The 22,302-nt window shown below is 41.5% G+C and overlaps 1 protein-coding gene across 6 annotated transcripts in view; it reads right to left on the bottom strand.

Annotated features, from left to right (window-relative positions):
* LOC125463092 (plexin-B2-like) overlaps positions 1 to 22,302 on the bottom strand; it is a 249,766-nt gene that overhangs the window by 73,652 nt on the left and 153,812 nt on the right. For all 6 annotated transcript variants that reach the window (XM_059654544.1, XM_059654546.1, XM_059654548.1 and 3 more), the window contains one exon: positions 1,854 to 2,982. In XM_059654544.1, the coding sequence (XP_059510527.1) occupies positions 1,854 to 2,969 (1,116 nt within the window). In that variant the 5' untranslated portion in view covers positions 2,970 to 2,982. The remainder of the gene's footprint in view (positions 1 to 1,853; positions 2,983 to 22,302) is intronic.

The raw sequence follows: 22,302 nt of genomic DNA, 5'->3' as shown, positions 1-22,302 counted from the left end.
TGCTCTTATAAAACGGTCTCTGAGCCTCTGCTACATTGGTGAGACCAAGCGGTTCCTCCAGCTCCATGTGTGTTATCTCTGACTCCAGCATCTGCAGTTCTGAGTGAGTTACTTTCCCCTCGTTAGCATTCTCACAAAGCTTGTCTCAGGTGTATGATCTAATTCAACGTAATAAGACAGATACATTAGAAAATAACTGTTTTCTGCAAGCAAGTAATGTTTATCTCGTGTGGTGTACAATACCACCTAAACTGTAGAATTGAACATAAAATCTGAATTCCTATTCTCTAAACTAAGTTAGAAAATCAATTCTCATATCCAAGTTCAGTTGTACGGAAAAATAGTCTTCTTGGTATAATTCAGGCATTCATTCACAGCAGATGCACTAACAAATTGTGAACACTGCCTTCCTCAAACGTATTTTGTGGCGTTGCAGTATACAACACAATCACAGGAATGATGCATGGCCAAGATAGGGAGGAGAGAAAGAAGAATAGAAAACCAGCACTAAATGATCCAACACAAGAGTTTGCTTCCATAAATAAATCAAAATGAAGGCTATGAGGACAAATAAGCTGGTTCCTTTCTCAAATATAGCACATTTTCTTCAAAATAATTCAAAACCCTTTCTACATAATTATCTCAACACATTTATAACATCTAGTTCCAATTCATAAGCCACGGCATAGTTTTTACATTTACATGAAAAATATTCCAGTTCACTTTTTCTACTTAGCTTTATTCTTTCATAAGCAATGTCCTTGTATCCTCATCACCATGAAGCTCCCACCTTCGTGGCCTGGCCCCTTACCTGAGGAATAGTGACCCTCAGGTTAAACCATCACTGTCTAATGAGAGTGTAGCCCTATGGTCCTCTGGACTACTGGAATAGGATTTTAACCTTTAAATTTTGCACATGCAATAACAATGGGAGGGGACGCAAGTGGTATTATCGCTGGACTATTATTCCAGAGGTCCAGTTAGTGTTCTGGGGACCTGGGTTTGAATCCTGCCATGGCAAATGGTGGAATTTAAGTCCAATAAAAATCGGGAATCATTCATCTAATGATGACAATGAATGCAAGGACAAATGTTGGGAAAATCCATCTCGTTCACTAATGTCCTTTATGGATGGAAACGGTCATCCTTAGCTGGTTTGGTCTCCTTGTGACTCCAGACCCACAGCAATGTGGTTGACTTTCAGCTGCCCTCTGGGCAATTAGGGGTGGGCAATAAATGCTGCCCAGCAGTGATGCCCTCATCCATAAATGAATTTTTTAAAATGGACATATATTAAGGAGTGCGATTCTTCAGAATGGAGGCAATATGGGGAATTCAAACAGAAATGTATACAAAGATTAAATAGCATCTCTCCAGAGGAAATTTGGAAGTATGGATTTTATCAGTGTCCTAATGCTTCAAAAGAACACATTCTAGTTTCCTATTCAGTTCTAATACTTATTCTTCACTGCAGACAAATACAGCACATTGGCAAAAAGTGGGCTTTACTACAATGCTTTGCTACTTTGTCATGGATTTCCCTTTGACAATCTGGTTTCAGGCAGAATAGCTGATGCTTGAAGCATTCTGTCTATGGAGCTCAAAACTGAACGCTTGTCACTGGAATGCCTTGTTTTTTGAAAAACCTTGTGGAAGCACAAATATGTGATCAAAAAAATAGTGCCAAAATGTCTGCACATTAGATTCAAAAAGTGAAGGGCTCCTATTACAACCTGGGGCACTTGAGACAGTCCCAAGTGTTTGAAGACTGCTCATTCAATTTCATTATACAGTTTATGAAATCATACTTCAAAACATACAAATAACATCCTTAGGACAGTAAGTATATCTACCTTATTCAAATCCTTAGGACAATTGTGCGAACCATCAGATTTGTATGGATTATAAATGATTTCATTTTTCTCCTTCATCTCTTTGCTACTATAGCAGATTTCCCTATATTCTTCAATCTTTTCATTTATCTGCTTCAAGGAGAACATGCAGAAAGCAGACTTATCAGATGAGGTTGTTTTTAGGTTACCTCTGTTAAACACAGCAAACAGTACTTTATCCTGTGAAGTTACAGTCCCATATAAACCTGATCTGTTCATATGCTGAGCAAGTTTTTCTCCAGGATGACTAATATAAGCAGCCTGCACGAGATTACAATCATCACATTTCAAGACCATTTCAATATAAGAAAAGTAAAAAACATCAGAAATGCAAATCCGTGATATGTAAGTTGTAGGTTCCTCTTGTGCTCCATCCGTTCGAGAAAAAAGGAAATAAACAAAGTTCCCATCTTCAAAAGCAAATTTAAAATCATGTCGATACTGTAAATGAGAATCTGGTTTCACAGCTGAAGAATCTTGAACAAGCTCAAAAGCGTGGCCCTGATCATTTTTAGAGAGTGTTCTGGTGCTTACAATTGCATTTGCATATGTTTCAAAACTTTTTCCAACAAACATCACTGGTTTGAGTTCATTTTTTGTGTTATTCATGAGAGTTATAAGGCCCACAGTTGATTGATTACTTGCAACGAAAGTCGCTTCTCCACCATTCACATTTTCATATACGATTGTACTGATGTCATTCAGAGCCCTTGATGAGCAGATTCCCTTAAATATATTTCCACATATTACAAGATGATTCCTATCTTTGTCTATTAAAAGGAGTTTATTGTAATTCTGAGTTGGTACTGCATTTGAGCAAGTTGAAGGCTTTATTGGTGGGACACACTTCGGATGATCAGGTTTTGGACCAGTTTCTGCTTTCTTTTCCTCTTGGAGGCCTGGTGTTAGTTGATAGAGGAAATTCACTGCCCCAACATACACTTGCTCAGTAGTATCATCAATGGCCAAATGTAGCAGGTTTGTGGCACTGGTAAATTCATCATATCCGTCAGCTCCAGGTTTAAAGCCGAAACAAAAGGCTGCGAGCGCACAGAACATCCAAGCCCAAGGTAACATTGCCAAAACCAAACTGCAAAAACAAAATTTTTAATATAAATGAATTGTTGAATGCACCTAATAAAAGAAAACATAATCATGGACTTGCAAACATCTTATTTTGAGGTGCTATATAAAAATAAATATAGAAATCAAATATCTCAGCTCTTGAAGCCCACTCATTCCCAAATATTATCACCCTGAACTATTTACTTTAAATATTCTTGTCCCAAATGATTGTATGTAAAACACCAATGCACTTCCTGTAAAGAGTTTCCAACATTCTGACTTACTGATCTCCTATTCTGCATTGCCTAATCAAACTGGCTTTGTTTCTGAGCACAATCTTCCAAATGCAATCACAAATAGTCTACACAAGGTAAATGTAAATTACTTCAACTTACCCCCAAATGGCTTTGTGGTTTATTTTCTCTAATCTCTTCCCAATGACTTCAGCAATCTATTTTAAAGCCATTTGTTAATCTCTCATTTGCTTTGCTTTTTGCTTTTTTATTAGTCTTTTGAAGCTCTTTTCATGAATTCTATAATCCTCTGATTCTTAGGCAACTTTAATTAGCCTCATTCTCATCTGTAATGCAATCTTAACCTCCTATTTATTCACAATTTCACCACTTATTTCTGTTGGTTTTTATTGTTCAAATGAACATAAATTTGTTGTAAATTATGTGTTGTTTAGATTTAAGATGCTAGACTCAGACTTAACTGAATTACTTTCCAACTCAACATAATATTCTATCATATTATGATCACTCTTACCCAGAGACACCTATACTGTAACATACTTAATAAACCCTTTCTCATTTCTTCATATTAGATTGAGATTATCCTGATCTCTATTCGGTTCTTCAAAATATTGATTTAGAAAACTAAAATAAGACAAAGAACTGTGGATGTCAGAGATATGACCCAAACAGAAACAGATTTTGCTAGAGAAATTCAGCAGTCTAGCAGGAGCTGTAAAGGGAAGACAGAGCTTCTTCAGTTCTCAAGGAGGGTCACGGGACTCAGATGCTGCCAGACCTGTTAAGTTTCCCAAGCAATTTCTGATTTGCTTGATTTAGAAAACCACATTGTAAACTTCCACGAACTTGCCTTAAAACTTCTTGAAAATTGCTGCTCAGTCCATGTCAAAATTAATGTCCTTCCTGATAATTAGACTAACCTTTGATGTGCTTCTCCAATTTCTTGATTTGCATGCTTAGCCATATGCTAATACTTTTAGAGGACCTTTAGACAACGCCCACTAATGCTTTTTACACTCTGGATTTTTAAGTTTAATTAGTACTTTTATTTCTTGACTTTGAGTTATATTTTTTCTCATTAATATCTGCATCCCATCTTTTATTAGGTTACCCCACCAACTATCATCACTAACACCACCTACCTTTTTTCATTTTACCTATTTCTTCCAAATGTTACATATCCTGGAATAGTTCGCTCCCAACTTTGGTTCATTTGCAGACATGTTTCTGTAATGGCTATTAGCTTAAACCTATTAAGTTCCATCTGCAATGCTGCAAGCTAAATTCATTATATATCATTAAGAAAGGAATGTAAGAGTGGGTTGGCTCCCAATTTTCCTGTTCTTATTGGAATGTCCAAAACACTGGCAGAATAAAGCAGGAACAATGCAGAACCCTCTCATTTGCCTAATTACAACTAAAATTATACTGCTGTTTTAACAATGTACTGAGCCAACAGTTCAAAGTGCATCATTAGAACAAACAAATCCATTTGATATGTGAACAATGCCGTATGGAGAAGGACAAACTTTTCTGTGAAGAGTATTCCTCTTCCTACATTACCTAATTTCATACAATTCCAGGTCAATCACAAAAATTATTATTTTTCACAACAGTCAACATATATAATTTGAAAGCAGTCTAGTCTTGATACAGTATATAAGGGATATTAAAATCTGAAGAAAACTATTTTTTCAACAAAATGAGAAAACTAAACAATTATTTAACTAATTTATACCTAACATTCAACTTCTTTTTAAGCCAAGTAACTCCTAGTCGTGAAACCAAGGCTCAAAATTTTGCAGCTGGTGACATCTCTGGCACATGGCCTCTTCTAGGTCACCAGAAGTGTCCACAACATGCCGCAGATCTGCATTCTGCTTGGCTGAGATTTTCCGCTATGCCTTAACCTTAAAAGTACAGACATTAAACTTGCAAATCACTGTATTTTAACCTTATTCTGACAATTATGTATGAATTGGAAATTCACAGATTGACTAGAAAATGTGAAGGATGCTTAGTGCACAATATTTTGTCAAGTTAAAGTCAGAAAGAGGGATTTGAATGCTGAACGGATGATATAGGCTATTGTCTCCAGGTTCCTTCATTCAAGGTGTTAAGCAGAGTAGCCTGCGGTTGTTGTGTTCATCCCTTCCCCTTGTTTGAATTTCATACTTGAGTATTTGCCATTCTCAAATTATTCACCCCATTGCCAACTGGTAAACATTTCCCTCCTGGAAGAATTTTCCAAAACAATTGCAGTATTTTCCTCATGAAACATGGCGATCTATAAACAGCTGAATTCTAGTTTTCAGGGCAGTTTGAGCTGACTGTTTAGTCAAACTTAGGACAATCCAAAAGCAGGCACCATTATGACACAATATAACAAAACTAGTACATAGGGAGCTGCCCAAAATTACTGACCTTGTCTTACTTACACGTTTCAGAAAAGTGAAACCCTATTTATTACAATGTACACAATGAGAAGTATAATCGAATATTCAAACTACAAGTTTAAGTCGATTGGTTTAAAATTGTCAAGTTGAACTTTTTTTAATGCAGAAAATGTTCCAAAGTGATGATATATTTTGCTGTTGCCAGTATATTGATCATACTGCAGCTGAAGGAGAAAGACTATGTTAGAAAAGCACACGTATGCATATATTTCAAAATCAAGTTACATAAGCTGCAAGCTTAACAGACTGAAACAAACTTAATTTCCCTTCTCCTCCCCTCACTCCCGAAGAATTGCAGCCACTCAAAAGCAGCTAAGCTGATTACATTTAGATGCATCATAGCTGTCAGGCAAATTTTTCAACTGTTGGTCTGGGAAACCTGTCTTATTTGTTCTGGAGGTGGGAGGTGTACAATAGGGAAGAGACAGGAGAATGATTCTAGAAAAAGCAGGCAGGAAGTACCAGTATCACAGAATCCCTACAGTGCAGATAAAGGCCATTCAGCCCATCTAGTGTGCACTATCCCTAACTAATGACCACTTAGAGACCTTTTCCTGCCTTGTTTCAATTTTCAGACAGCTAGGGGAAATTTATCAGCAAGATGTGGTGGGATGGGGAGCGTCATGGAAATTCAGAGAGTTACTCTTCTCAAGCTCTGGGTGTGAAAGTACATGGCTTTAACAATGGCCTCTTGTAGTCATATTGTGTGCAGGATCTGCACAACCATGAGTGCTCCATTCCCTCCAACCCAAGACCACCATAATCACCTGGCGCTAGAATCTGGGAGCTGCATGCAGCCCCAGTTCTGTTCACTGCTGCTTTCACAGCTGCTGGGGCTACAGACCCATCAGCCAATCTGATTTTCCAACAGCTCTCTGAAATACGGCTTCGTCCCAAGGGAAGGGGAGTAGTTCCACCTCCAGCCCATTAACATTCCTTGCAATGTTTAATGTCCAAGGGCAGCCACTAATGGCAGAGATAAATTCTCCAATGACTCTTTAGATGGCAGGACAGGAAACCTCACCATCTGAAGAACCCTGATCCATGATTCCGTGACACCTCAGGGAAGTGCTACATTGTCGAATATGCCATATTTCTTCTGTAGAGGTAGGTGCTGTCTTCTTGCTCAAATAGATATACAAAGATTTAATTCTACTAGTCTCGCCAACATTGCTCTCAAAAACAGAAAAATAGTTATGCACATTATTTACTGTTTCTGGGGCATCACTTTATAAACTGACATCCACATTTGCCTACCGAAGAATAGCAAATGCACTGCAAATGCAATTATTTACGAAGAGCTCTGGAACACTAAGGATGTGATTTCAGTTCTAAATAAATGCACCCTCTTTTCTGAAAGAAGGGAAGCTCACACTAAAGTGAAAATGTCATGTATTAGTAAATAAGACCAACTCCAGTCAAAGAAATATAGGATGCCAGAACACACAAATGTTTCTTGAAAACAACTTTTTTTAATGGCATTTCTTCTGGATTGTTTTTACTGACACAAAGTTAATCTGATACCATACTGGCTTTTATGACAACAGCTGTTAAATATCAAAAACTACTCCTTGCAAACAAGTCACTTCAAAATAACTCATCTTCATCCCAACTTCATTTATAAAGAAAGCATTGCTGCAGGAAATTATTAGTACAACATTGCGTGTGTGTTAATAAACATGCATTACAGATATCATTCATCTTGAAAATTAGCAGTGGCATAACAAGAAAGTCAAAGCATTACAATGTACAAATGACAGAATGATACCAGCTGCTCTCTCTCTGTCTATTGTTTTCAATTTGTTACTTGTAATCTTCGAATCACATTGGTCTGACTTGTATCATAGCTGTTTTTCCACATTAACAGTTATAGAGTCAGAGTTATACTGCATGGAAACAAAACCTTCGGTCCAACACATTCATGACAAACAGAGAAAGAAAGCTGATTTAGTCTAATTTGCCAGCATTTGGCCTATATCCCTCTAAACCCCTCCTGTTCACGTACTTTTTAAACGCTGTAATTGGTAGCTCGTTCCATACATACCACCCTCTGTGTGATAAAGTTGCCCCTCAGGTCCCTTTTAAATCTTTTCCCTTTCATCTTAAAACTGTGCCCTCTAAGTTTTGAACTCCCCTAACCTGGGAAAAGGATCTCGATTGTTTACCCTGTGTACCTCGTGATTTTATGAGCTTCTGTAAGGTCATTGCTCAGCCTCCAATGCTCCACCCAGCATATTCAGCCTCTCCCGACCATCTTTCACTCCTTTCAAGTTTAATAAACATGATATGCAATAATACTGGATTGTATTGCACACCACCATTGTGGATCTTGGTTCAACACAGGTCAATATTTTTCTGCCACAACCCAACTCCCATTCCAACATCAAAATTTATACTGCAAGCATTGAGTGGAGGATGGTTATGAGAAACGGTAAACCTTCGACACCTTACACAACTAGACAGAGTTCACATAGGATGTCATAAAAACAACATTTCTGGGATGGAAAGAAGCAAGCCACACTGATTAAATTCATCCATTATAACAAAGCAATGGCATTAATGCTCACGACTATCTGTTGTCTGCACTAGTATCCTGACTTAACTCATTAAAATTTATTTGCATTTCTTGGAATAGTTTGGCACTCCTTGTGAACAAAGGTTTCGTAATACCAATTCAGAGACTCTCATTTTCATCAGTTCATAATGATTTTGTCTTAAAGTTAAGCTCCCTTCATATTCTCTTGAACTAAGCCAAAGGAAGGCAGATAAAAAAAAGTCTGACCTCTGTGTGAAAGTGATTTCCACATGGGAGAGAAGGCAGCTTGGAAACTGTAATGACCCTGCACTTCCTACCCCTGCCATTCATTATTCTGAATTTGTTAATGGTTTCTTTGTGATCCAAAGGCCAGGAAAACGTACACCAGTTTTTCACAGTCTCTGGTCACAGAATTCTATATTTAGATGTCTGGCTGGATTAATATGCCTCCAACTGCTTCTTAATAGATACATCAACAGATAATAATTATTTCTAAACTACACAATAACGCTAAGCTGAAACATTGAAACTTCCCATGGCATCGCATCTATTACCATCAATGCATTTCTGAAAATAAACTTTCAGCCAGACTCTGGTAACCATTAAGACATTTCAGAGTATGGAGTGACTCCACCAAATTGCACTTTTGTGAATCTCCTGTGATTATTCTTATCACATATCCTCCAACCACTGTACTTGATCTCTTCAATGGTGAAGTCCTCTGGGGCATTTTGCCACCCAAAGCAAATGGGAGTCCTTGGTGGAAGGCTCTACTCCTCATGATGCTTCATGGCAATGGAATGATCCTGAAATGCCTCTCAGCCACTTTACGAATGTGCTCATCCATTTTTTTTTCCTCCATTTTTTGTTAGGACACAAGTCCTTTTGGCTAGCCCAGCATTTGTAGTCCATCCAAAATTATTCTTGAGGGTGAATTCTGCCAAAGATTCCATCTGTTCTTGCATTAACTAAAGGACTGGCACCAAAACTTTTAACTTCTCTTCTCCCCCATTCTCTTTCCTTTTATTTATCCATAATGCAGTTTGCTGGTATCAAGGATAGAGTGAGAATATGAAAGGATGTGTTCATTGATCTGACTATAGACATCTACAGATGAAAGACACAAATATCTGTCAACTAACTGCCCACATTCCAATCTGCAGCACTCAGCCAAGTGACAGGGACTAGTGCCACATGTTGTTCAGGGGTTTGCTTCATATCTCCAGAGCCATTTCATTTGAGATTCTAAATGGCGAAGCCAAACATGTAGCTGTTTCATAGTAGGAAGAAATGGATAACATGAAGGTCCTCCGATCTTAATGGAAGGAACCCATTTAACTTCTTTTGATTGAGAAGCTGGCTGGTTGCTGCGCAAGAAGTGTGCAATGTCAGGAAGCAGAGATTAGAGGGGAGAAGAGATGAAAGGTGAGTCTCCTTGAAGGTAGCCTGTTATATAGTGGTGCCCATTGGTGTCATTGAATGTGTCTGGGTGACACCGTAACAAACGTCAGAGTACAGCTCCTCCATTTAACCAAAAGTTCAATAATCTTAGAACATAGAACATAGAACATAGAACAGTACAGCACAGAACAGGCCCTTCAGCCCACAATGTTGTGCCGACCATTGATCCTCATGTATGCACCCTCAAATTTCTGTGACCATATACATGTCCAGCAGTCTCTTAAATGACCCCAATGACCTTGCTTCCACAACTGCTGCTGGCAACGCATTCCATGCTCTCACAACTCTCTGCGTAAAGAACCTGCCTCTGACATCCCCTCTATACTTTCCACCAACCAGCTTAAAACTATGACCCCTCGTGCTAGCCATTTCTGCCCTGGGAAATAGTCTCTGGCTATCAACTCTTGTTTTCTGATAATTCACAAAAAAAGCCTGAACTTCTCTAACCAAATCTTTTGCTGCTCCTTGGTCATGTCACCCTCCAGCTAGTAATCTGTACTCTCCTGGTATCAGTGGACAAGGCATATTTTCAAGGTGCAATCATACATATGCACTTATATAGCAATTGTAATCAGGGGACGAGGGGATGGTGATTGCTAGGAGTTAAGCAGCTTGCTGAGCCAGAGACAAGCACTGCTCGTCCCTGCTCATAGAAGATAATAGACGTAGCTTCTCAGTTGGACATGGTCTCTCTCTTTGTCTGTCTCACTCTCACTCTCGTGCCCCAACCCCCATAACACTCTCCTCCTTCAGCTTCCATGTTTCTTAAGGCCTGAGCCACAGCACTTAAATCTGACAGTCAGTAAAATTTTAGAAGAAGAGGAGAGGCACATAGCTTAAATGGAAGTTTTAATGAGGAATTTGCTTATAGGCAGCAAATTAGCTGCCTAATCCCCAAATGGAAGTGGAAATGGAGAGGTTTGCAATTTTTTGGGATTTTAAACCAGCTAACTGTCCCTTTCGCCAAATGCTAAGGAGCTAAAAAATCTCCCATGTCTTTGTATTTTTGACATTTTTAAACTGTTCTGTACTGTGGAAAGCAGTATATTTTTTACAGGTAAAATCCCCTTGAGACCACCATTAAGATTTGGCTGTTTGAAGCTTGCACATATGGAAACTTGACAGTAGTGACAAAATTTAATATAGGCCAATGAAAAGAAAAATTCCAGACATCAGCACTTTCAGATATGTTAGGGTTAAGTGTGGGCAATCCTTTGCCACACAGAAACTTGGCAGTGAATTCGTATTTGAAATTTGCAAAGCAGTTGCATCTACATGTTGGAGCTGTATCTTGCCTAAAACAACCAGCTCCATATGATACAGGAAGCTTAAAGGGGCCATTTCCTTCCTGGTTACAAACTACAAATCTTGAGTTCCTTTGAAGGAGCTTAATGGAAGGCCAGATGTTCAACTATGCTAAAAAAAATCAATCTAAGTCCTGATGAACGAGTTGACGATCTCTTTTTAAAGGGCTACAATGATAGGAGTTTGGGCACCTAAGCTACATGTATATGACAATAACATTACATGCTGAAAATGGGAATTCAAGGTTTAGTAAAATATTTGTAAAGGATCAAGATGAAAAACAGAAGTGGCAAGATATCATCTCCATTACATTCTGAATGTAGCAAGACCAACAAAATCTGTGACAAGCATGGTTGGCTCACTGACCCATTCCGGTGCCATAGTCAGAGGTGCTGGGTCCACCACACCCTCCCAAGTCATTCCTAAATTATCCCGAACTCCCATCACAATATTGGTTAAGAAATAGCAACCCACCTAAGACAAAGATAAAAAATTGTATTGGGAGGATGATGAAAACATTATTTAGACTTTTGCAAAACAAAAGTTCCCCTAGAAAGAGTAATTATGATATTTTTGTCATGGCTCTGATGTTCAACTGGAGAGTTGGGAGGAATTAATTGGGACCAATAAAGTCAGTATAAATGATGAAAGGAAACACAATGTTAAAATATAACACAATAAAAATAGAATCATTGGACAGCAACAGGACAAAAGGCCATTCAACCCACTGTATTGGTGCTGCCCTTTGAAGGGAGGAATTCACATATTGCCACTTCCTTGTCCTCTTTCCCAATATCCCTGCACATTCCTCCTCTTTAGATATTTAGAATATTAAGAAAATATGGAAAAAATTCACAACAAGGAAGGAAGTTACTCTGGGCATGGTGTCTGCTCTAGCCAAATTCTATTCTTGAGTATTGATCTGTATCTCTGAAAATTACTGGACTGCAGATACATATCCAAATATCATTTAAGTGAGTGAATAGTTTCCGCCTCTAATGCCATTTTAGACAAAGAATTCGAAACTCCTTACTACCCTCTGGTTGAAAAAATAGTTTCTTCGTCATGGATAGGGCAGTTAGCTACTCAAGCTTGGTCCACCACCAATCACGTGAGATCTGTAACTTAGCTCCAATTAATTTGGTTTTATTACTGTCACATGAACTGAGGCACAGTCAAAAATATTGTTTCATATGCTACCCAGGCAAATCATACCATAGAAAAGTACATCAGGGTAATAGAACAAAAAGCAGAATATATTGTTACACCTACAGAGAAAGTGCAGAATAAGATCAACTTTAATATATGAGAGGTCTGTTCAAAGTGTGATAACAGTGGGCAAGAAGCTATCCAGGCAAATCATACCATACAAAAGTACATCAGGGTAATAGAACAAAAAGCAGAATATATTGAATCTGTTGGTATGTATTTTCAAACTTCTGTGGAAGAGAGTATAACTGAGGTGTGAGGGGTCTTTGATCATGTTGGTTGCTTAAGTACAAGCAGAGTCAATGGATGGGAGGCTGGTTTGTGTGGTGGTCTGGGCTATGTTCACAACTCTCTGTAATTTCTTGATGTCTTGGGCAGAGCTATTGTCAAACTAGGGAAGAGGTGGTGTTCACCACTTTTAGATCTGTGACTTTTCCTAAAAACTGGGAAATGTAGAACCACAGATAATGGGAACTGCAGATGCTTGAGATTCCAAGATAATAAAATGTGAGGCTGGATGAACACAGCAGGCCAAGCAGCATCTCAGGAGCACAAAAGCTGACGTTTCGGGCCTAGACCCTTCATCAGAGAGGGGGATGGGGGGAGGGAACTGGAATAAATAGGGAGAGAGGGGGAGGCGGACCGAAGATGGAGAGTAAAGAAGATAGGTAGAGAGGGTGTAGGTGGGGAGGTAGGGAGGGGATAGGTCAGTCCAGGGAAGACGGACAGGTCAAGGAGGTGGGATGAGGTTAGTAGGTAGCTGGGGGTGCGGCTTGGGGTGGGAGGAAGGGATGGGTGAGAGGAAGAACCGGTTAGGGAGGCAGAGACAGGTTGGACTGGTTTTGGGATGCAGTGGGTGGGGGGGGGGGGGGGGGGGAAGAGCTGGGCTGGTTGTGTGGTGCAGTGGGGGGAGGGGATGAACTGGGCTGGTTTAGGGATGCAGTAGGGGAAGGGGAGATTTTGAAACTGGTGAAGTCCACATTGATACCATATGGCTGCAGGGTTCCCAGGCGGAATATGAGTTGCTGTTCCTGCAACCTTCGGGTGGCATCATTGTGGCAGTGCAGGAGGCCCATGATGGACATGTCATCAAGAGAATGGGAGGGGGAGTGGAAATGGTTTGCGACTGGGAGGTACAGTTGTTTGTTGCGAACTGAGCGGAGGTGTTCTGCAAAGCGGTCCCCAAGCCTCCGCTTGGTTTCCCCAATGTAGAGGAAGCCGCACCGGGTACAGTGGATGCAGTATACCACATTGGCAGATGTGCAGGTGAACCTCTGCTTAATGTGGAATGTCATCTTGGGGCCTGGGATGGGGGTGAGGGAGGAGGTGTGGGGACAAGTGTAGCATTTCCTGCGGTTGCAGGGGAAGGTGCCGGGTGTGGTGGGGTTGGAGGGCAGTGTGGAGCGAACAAGGGAGTCACAGAGAGAGTGGTCTCTCCGGAAAGCAGACAGGGGAGGGGATGGAAAAATGTCTTGGGTGGTGGGGTCGGATTGTAAATGGCGGAAGTGTCGGAGGATAATGCGTGTGTCCGGAGGTTAGTAGGGTGGTGTGTGAGAACGAGGGGGATCCTCTTGGGGCGGTTGTGGCGGGGGCGGGGTGTGAGGGATGTGTCGCGGGAAATGCGGGAGACGCGGTCAAGGGCGTTCTCGATCACCGTGGGGGGAAAGTTGCGGTCCTTAAAGAACTTGGACATCTGGGATGTGCGGGAGTGGAATGTCTTATCGTGGGAGCAGATGCGGCGGAGGCGGAGGAATTGGGAATAGGGGATGGAATTTTTGCAGGAGGGTGGGTGGGAGGAGGTGTATTCTAGGTAGCTGTGGGAGTCGGTGGGCTTGAAATGGACATCAGTTACAAGCTGGTTGCCTGAGATGGAGACTGAGAGGTCCAGGAAGGTGAGGGATGTGCTGGAGATGGCCCAGGTGAACTGAAGGTTGGGGTGGAAGGTGTTGGTGAAGTGGATGAACTGTTCGAGCTCCTCTGGGGAGCAAGAGGCGGCGCCGATACAGTCATCAATGTACCGGAGGAAGAGGTGGGGTTTGGGGCCTGTGTAGGTGCGGAAGAGGGACTGTTCCACGTAACCTACAAAGAGGCAGGCATAGCTGGGGCCCATGCGGGTGCCCATGGCCACCCCCTTAGTCTGTAGGAAGTGGGAGGAGTCAAAAGAGAAGTTGTTGAGTGTGAGGACGAGTTCAGCTAGGCGGATGAGAGTGTCGGTGGAGGGGGCCTGGTCGGGCCTGCGGGACAGGAGGAAGCGGAGGGCCTTGAGGCCATCTCCATGCGGAATGCAGGTGTACAGGGACTGGACGTCCATGGTGAATATGAGGTGTTGGGGGCCAGGGAATTGGAAGTCCTGGAGGAGGTGGAGGGCGTGGGTGGTGTCACGGACATAGGTGGGGAGTTCCTGGAGCAAAGGGGAGAAAATGGAGTCCAGATAGGTGGAGATGAGTTCGGTGGGGCAGGAGCAGGCTGAGACGATGGGTCGACCAGGGCAGGCAGGTTTGTGGATTTTGGGAAGGAGATAGAAACGGGCCGTGCGGGGTTGGGGAACAATGAGGTTGGAGGCTGAGGGTGGGAGGTCCCCTGAGGTGATGAGGTCATGAATGGTGTTGGAGATGATGGTTTGGTGCTCGGGTGTGGGGTCATGATTGAGGAGGCGGTGGGAGGTGGCATGATTGAGGAGGCGGTAGGAGGTGGTCTCCCGCACATCCCAGATGTCCAAGTTCTTTAAGGACCGCAACTTTCCCCCCACGGTGATCGAGAACGCCCTTGACCACGTCTCCCGCATTTCCCGCGACACATCCCTCACACCCCGCCCCCGCCACAACCGCCCCAAGAGGATCCCCCTCGTTCTCACACACCACCCTACTAACCTCCGGACACACGCATTATCCTCCGACACTTCCGCCATTTACAATCCGACCCCACCACCCAAGACATTTTTCCATCCCCTCCCCTGTCTGCTTTCCGGAGAGACCACTCTCTCCGTGACTCCCTTGTTCGCTCCACACTGCCCTCCAACCCCACCACACCCGGCACCTTCCCCTGCAACCGCAGGAAATGCTACACTTGTCCCCACACCTCCTCCCTCACCCCCATCCCAGGCCCCAAGATGACATTCCACATTAAGCAGAGGTTCACCTGCACATCTGCCAATGTGGTATACTGCATCCACTGTACCCGGTGCGGCTTCCTCTACATTGGGGAAACCAAGCGGAGGCTTGGGGACCGCTTTGCAGAACACCTCCGCTCAGTTCGCAACAAACAACTGTACCTCCCAGTCGCAAACCATTTCCACTCCCCCTCCCATTCTCTTGATGACATGTCCATCATGGGCCTCCTGCACTGCCACAATGATGCCACCCGAAGGTTGCAGGAACAGCAACTCATATTCCGCCTGGGAACCCTGCAGCCATATGGTATCAATGTGGACTTCACCAGTTTCAAAATCTCCCCTTCCCCTACTGCATCCCTAAACCAGCCCAGTTCATCCCCTCCCCCCACTGCACCACACAACCAGCCCAGCTCTTCCCCCCCCCACCCACTGCATCCCAAAACCAGTCCAACCTGTCTCTGCCTCCCTAACCGGTTCTTCCTCTCACCCATCCCTTCCTCCCACCCCAAGCCGCACCCCCAGCTACCTACTAACCTCATCCCACCTCCTTGACCTGTCCGTCTTCCCTGGACTGACCTATCCCCTCCCTACCTCCCCACCTACACCCTCTCTACCTATCTTCTTTACTCTCCATCTTCGGTCCGCCTCCCCCTCTCTCCCTATTTATTCCAGTTCCCTCCCCCCATCCCCCTCTCTGATGAAGGGTCTAGGCCCGAAACGTCAGCTTTTGTGCTCCTGAGATGCTGCTTGGCCTGCTGTGTTCATCCAGCCTCACATTTTATTATAATGTAGAACCACAATGGGTATTCAGCAAATTAAAAGATGTTAAATGGGAAGAACAACAAGAAAGATTAGTCTGAGAAACAGTAGCTGTATCTGGAGAAGGTTTAAATATCAGGATGCTGAATAGCTGCCATCTGAAAGCCAAGGAAATAAGAGAGAAATAAGATAGCAAAGAAAATGAGCCAGCCAAGAGCCATGATACAAAATGGGACAGACGTTATAGTCTAAAGTTGTAGAACTCAATATCAGGGCTAGAAGGATGAAAGGTGTTAAGTTGAAAGATGAGGTGGTTCTTCCGGAGTTTGAGCTGAGCCTCACTAACACATTTCAGGAGTGAGAGCAAATGGAGGATAAAAATGATAGGCAACTGCAAGTTTAGGGTCATGCTTGCAGGCTTAATGGTGGTGTTCTACAAATCATTTTGTATTTGATTCCCCCAAAAGGAGGTTGGTTAATTTAGCTGCTTGGAAGACTGGTTTGCAATACAGAGTGAGGCCATTAGCATTGGTTCAATTCATATACTGGCTGAGGCTACCATGAAGGCCCTGCCTTCTTAACCTTAACCGTTTCCTGTGATAACCATCAGGTTAAGGTCACCACCAATTCTCTCTCGAATTATTGAATACCCTATGATCCTCTAGGAAAACTGTGCAAAGTACCATATTCCCAATGTAGAGGAGATGATTAATCTCAATTTCAATGTTTTCAACTGACTCCCAGCAGCAACCATTTTTAAGAGGAGAATGTTTCGAATTTTCCTGGTGCTCTGTGAGAGGAAGCACCTTCTGTTATCACTCCAAATAGTGAGCTATAATTTTAGCATTATACTTGAGCTCTCTACTTCCACATGCACTAACCAAAGTCCCACAACCAGAGGTAATAAATGAATGCCAATTAACATGGAAATTTTTAAATCGTGTTTAATCTTAATTCTACCACCACTTCATCTTCTACACTGAAGGGAATGCAAATTTGTTCCATGCAAATCTTCTTTGTAACTTAATCCTCTTCACCCAAGTATCATTCTGGTGAACATGCTCAGCAGTTATTTCCAGGCCTATCAAAGCAGCCAGAGATGCAGTGCCAGAACTTAGCGGTACTTGACAGCTTTGTCCAGCCACTTTACTATGAAGACCAGCATCTCGTTCACCTTTTTAATTATTTTATTTTTATCTATTAATTTTTAATGACACTGTCCACTCTTCTACGTAGAAAGAAGGCTGTCATGTTTTGCCAACTCATTTCATCTTTAGAGAAGGATGGGCAGTAGCAAGACTTTATAGGCTTTATATTTTATTGCTTTGTACAAAACACTGAACTGTTAAGAATGATCACATTTTGGAAATGTGGTCAACTCATTGCTTCCTTACCATGGGAAAGCAGAATCATTGATACCCGAGAGTGTGGAAAGAGGCCACTCGGCCTACTGAGTCAGTACTAACCCTCCAAAGAGCAACCCATCCAGGCGCAGCCCTCTACCCGATCCCTGTAACCCTACATTCACACTGGCTAATCCACCCAACTTGCTCATCATTGGGCACTATGGGAGTTTAGCATGGCCAATTCAACTAACCTACACGTCTTTGTGGTAGGAAACCAGAGCAGCCAGTGGAAACCAACACAGAGATGGACAGAATGTGCAGACTCCACAGAGACAGTTGTCCAACGTTGGAATCAAACCCTGGTCGCTGGTTCTGTGAGACAGCAGTGCTAAGCACTGAGTCACCACACTGCCCATAATTGGTTTCTTTGCAAATTCAGGGCTTATAAAACAACAGCTTCATTTGACATTTGTCAAGAATGACAGTTTGCAAGGATCTGGGGCCATACTACTTGAGAAGTGGCCCACATGCCTAAACATGTTGCTTTTTTTTGGTTTAGAGAAACACATGGCCACTCAGGTCCACAGCTTCCTCATAATGAAGCTGAGTTTCATACCTGAGAAACAGATAACAAGCAAAAGTACAAACTGATTCACGCTTGGACTTGAGAGAGAGAGACACAGAGATAAGACAGTACTTCAAATCAACTAGCTGACTGGAATTCAAAGATGAAGGAGAGATTACTTTTGATTTTTGTCCGGTTAATGATGTAGTTTTGTGCCAGGTAGTACTTATACTTTTCATCGTACTCAGCCATTCAAAGCAGACTATGACACATCATGAGGTCAGATAACAATTCTCAGATTTTAGTTGACATTTAAGACATGAAGTAATGCAGTTCTCAAAGATTTTTTTAAATAGTAAAAAAATCGCTTACTGCTTCTTGGGGTAGGCCATAATGATTCAAAATTGGACAACAATATAGCTGCCAAAAAGCAAAAATACCTAAATGCTTAAAATCTAATCAGAAACAGGAGATGCCAATCCCTTAACAACGGCGACATGAACTGTTGGTATTAAAAGCTTGCACACTTACTCAAAACTGAAAAATAAACAAAGATAACCAGATTTATAAAATCGCAAAAGGTGAGTGACAAGACAAAAAAACAAAGGATGCTGGATAGATGGACTTTGGGATGATGTATTAAATCATCTCAGCCAATAATAGAATGATACATTAAATAAATGAAAGTCATCAAATGAACCACAATGGCATTGCGAGGTTGAAAGAAAATACTCAAAAATAAAATCAGCAGAGGAAAAAGAACAAAGGAATCAAGTTGACATTTAAAGTTTGGAATTCAGCCTAGATAACAGCATTATTAGTTTTATAGTTTCAAGTCTGGATTAAAAGCTTCAGAAAGACTTAAATAACAGTAGAGGGAAGAATATAATGAAACAAGGAACTTGTTGTAAAGTTCATTTTATACTGGAGAGCCAGTTTTGATTACAATTGTGTACTTTAGAGATTGCCTTGCAGATTGTAGCACCATATATCTGTTTATTGTACTACCCTGTACCTGTCCAATATAAGGAATTCTATCATCAGAAAATGGGTATATGTAGTGGATATATTTGTTCAGGCAAAATCTCCCGCTCCTTCAACATTTTCAGGACATCTGTCTTCACTCAGAAACTTTCACAACCTTTTTATTGTGTTGTGAAGGCAGGGGGTGGGGTGGTGAGGGAGAGGAAGTGCAGAGGAATAAATATTAGAGAAATCTGACTTCAAATAATACTGCAAGAACCAAGAACTTTACTTATGTCTTCTGGCAACCTCTCAGCACATTTCATCCATTCTAACAATCCTTTTGGTAATGTGGGGGTTGCAAAATTTTGAAGGCCACATTCATTTACTGAGATTTAATGCTGATATCCACATTTGTTTATTTCCAAGTTGCATTTTTTGAGACAGAATCATTATGTAACTTTAAAAATACTCAGCAGAATAAAATTAAAACACCATCTGAATATCCTTAAGTGATGTTTTCTCTTTTGGTTTTACGTGTTCTTTATCTTTGTATTCAAGCCATTCAAGATTTCAGTAATTTAAAGGAGTGGTTTCAAAAGTTGCTAGCAAGCCTTTGCCAGTAAAGAGTCCACAGAGCATTACATCACATCACAGCCTGACCTCTGACATGTGTGAGACAACTGATTAATGGGATTTTTATCACAACAATATTCCAAGTATACCACAGTCTGCCATGAATCAGGCTTGTGAAAAAATATAGCAGAAACCTCGGGTCTAGGGCAGCTACTTACCATTTCGCCTGTTCAAGATTTCAGCTCTCCTGGAAAGGTGTGAATGTATTTCTCTCATCAAATTATAAATACTTACTTTCTGATAAACAACGAAAAGGTTTGCGCCCTGACTTCATATTTGGCATGCTCATGCCAAGTGCTGTTTGAGAGATTCTCAAAAATGCTAGACTGTCATCAGGAATTCAGTGGAAAAGCCTGCGTCTGGAAAAACAATGCCAATTCCAAACACATCCAAAAGAAAAATACCAAAGCCCTTTCATTCTTAATGGTTATTTTAAAGGGGAATGCAGAAAGCATGGCCTTGCGACATCAACAAGGGTAAGAAAAAGCAAGGGGAAACAAACACAGAATGTTTTGGAAGTACACGGTAGGTCAGTCGATATACGATGATATTTCAACTTATAGGATTGGATCATTCCGCTCGTATGATCATAAAATAGTAAAGAAATTCTTCTTGCTGCTTTTCTCCCTTGCTCCCCACTGACAACCTGCCATAGCAGCTCCTACCTTGGATTAGTGAACGAGAACAAAGTTTTAGGCATTCAATTCTTCAATTTAGGGTAGCACGGTGGCTCAGTGGTTAGCACTGCAGCCTCACATCGCCAGGGACCCGGGTTCAATTCCAGCCTTGGGCGACTGCCTGTGTGGAGTTTGCACATTCTCCCCATGTTTGCGTGGGTTTCCTCCGGGTGCTCCGGTTTCCTCCCACAGTCCAAAGATGTGCAGGCTAGGTGGATCAGCCATGCTAAATTGCCCGTAGTGTTCAGGGGTGCGTGGGTTATAGGGGGATGGGTCTGGGTGGGATGTTTCAAGTGGCGGTGTGGGCTTGTTGGGCCGAATGGCCTTTTTCCACACTGGAGGTAATCTAATCTAATTCGGAAAAATAAGCCGCTGTGGGAGAAACCCATTGTCCTAAAAATCGAAGGCAGCACAGAACCTCAGCAATATTGGTAAAGCCAAACTGATACACAGCACAAATCAATGTCTGTTCTATGAGAAACAGGAAGCACAGCCAATGCTGGAGAAACTAAGATAACAAGGTGTACAGCTGGACAAACAGAGCAGGCCAGGCCGCATCAGAGGAGTAAGAAAGCCGACGTTTCGGGTCTGGACCCTTCTTCAGAAATCTGAAGAAGGGTCCAGACCCGAAATGTCAGCTTTCCTGCTCCTCTGATGCTGCCTGGCCTACTATAGTTAAAAAGAATGTTTAAAACAAATTTCTAAAAAGAAACCCAACTTTTGGATAATGATTAGTCATAAAACAGACAAGGAATCATAATGATGACAATAAACTCAAGGAGTGTGGACTTGACAGAAAGGAAAGACTCAGGAATAAATCAAATTTTGGACAATGATATAAATAAAAAATAGAAAATGAATGAGGCACAATTTAAAGAGTTAAACAAAAGGAAAAGGAAAATGAAGGTAAATGTGTGTTCACAGTAGGATCAAACAAAAACGGTGTGAAATTTGCATAAAGGTCATATGAATTAACTTAGAAATTACGTTTCTCTTTTAAGCCTATCCAACATGCGAACTTCTAAACACAATTATTCTCAACAACTATCCGTCACTTTTACCCAATTTCAGCCAGGATTTACAGCACAATACAACTCCAGTCCTACTAAGTATTCTGACTCTACATCTAAACATAAGTAGTCATTGAAATGGAAAAATGAATACAGAACATCAGAATGGTCTCTAAAGCACTTGCATTGATTATGAACTCTTAAAACCTGGTAAGGTGGGTGAAGCAATTAATTTATTTGAAACATTTGATAGATTAAATTTTCTTGGCTTCAAGAAGAATTTGACCTTAATCTAACAACTCTTCGTAAGTAATGCCTTAATGCATTTCCGCATCAGTCATGCAAGAAAATCAAGCATCAGATTACACTTTCAATTGCATCATCACAAAACGGTGTTCACATAATGAATCATACCCATTATTGTCATTAGTTGTTTAATGAGACTGATCCTATTTTAAATAATGGATGGACACCATTAGCATAATTTATATGAAATATAGCACAAGGTATATATCTCAATTTCACACCAAAATATTTGCTAACATGTTAAATTGTACTGAAACCCACATTTGAATCCACTAATAAAAGTATTGCATGAGCAGGTTATACCTGAATGATGCTGCATTTAGCCATGAACACTTCCAGCATTTGCTGGATCACATCCAGTGAAAATCATTGTATTTGCCTGCACCTGCTGCTACTCATTTTCATTTTCCTAACTGTGCAACCCTTGTCCATTATAATCTCTCACATTTGGATTTATATCATACCTGTATCAGTGTGTCCTATATAAACTGTGAGTGACTGACAGGTTGTTTTCTGAGCAGTTACGTGCCACCTCGTGCTAGTGCTGAGGTAAAGCTGGATGTGGTAGAATATAATGCAATGATTCTGATGACAAGCAGCACAGAGGGCAAAGGGAAGCATACAGGTAAGTGAAAGACTAATAAGGTCAACTCAGAGGTACTGCTGAACTTGATGGCAAGATTTCATAAAACGTTGCTCTTTTATTTTCTGCTTGAGGGCCAGCTAAGTTTATGAGCTGAACAATGTGAG

The sequence above is a fragment of the Stegostoma tigrinum genome, chromosome 25 (assembly GCF_030684315.1).
Source record: "Stegostoma tigrinum isolate sSteTig4 chromosome 25, sSteTig4.hap1, whole genome shotgun sequence".
Taxonomy (NCBI): domain Eukaryota; kingdom Metazoa; phylum Chordata; class Chondrichthyes; order Orectolobiformes; family Stegostomatidae; genus Stegostoma; species Stegostoma tigrinum.
This window is presented reverse-complemented; position numbering and strand designations above follow the sequence as displayed.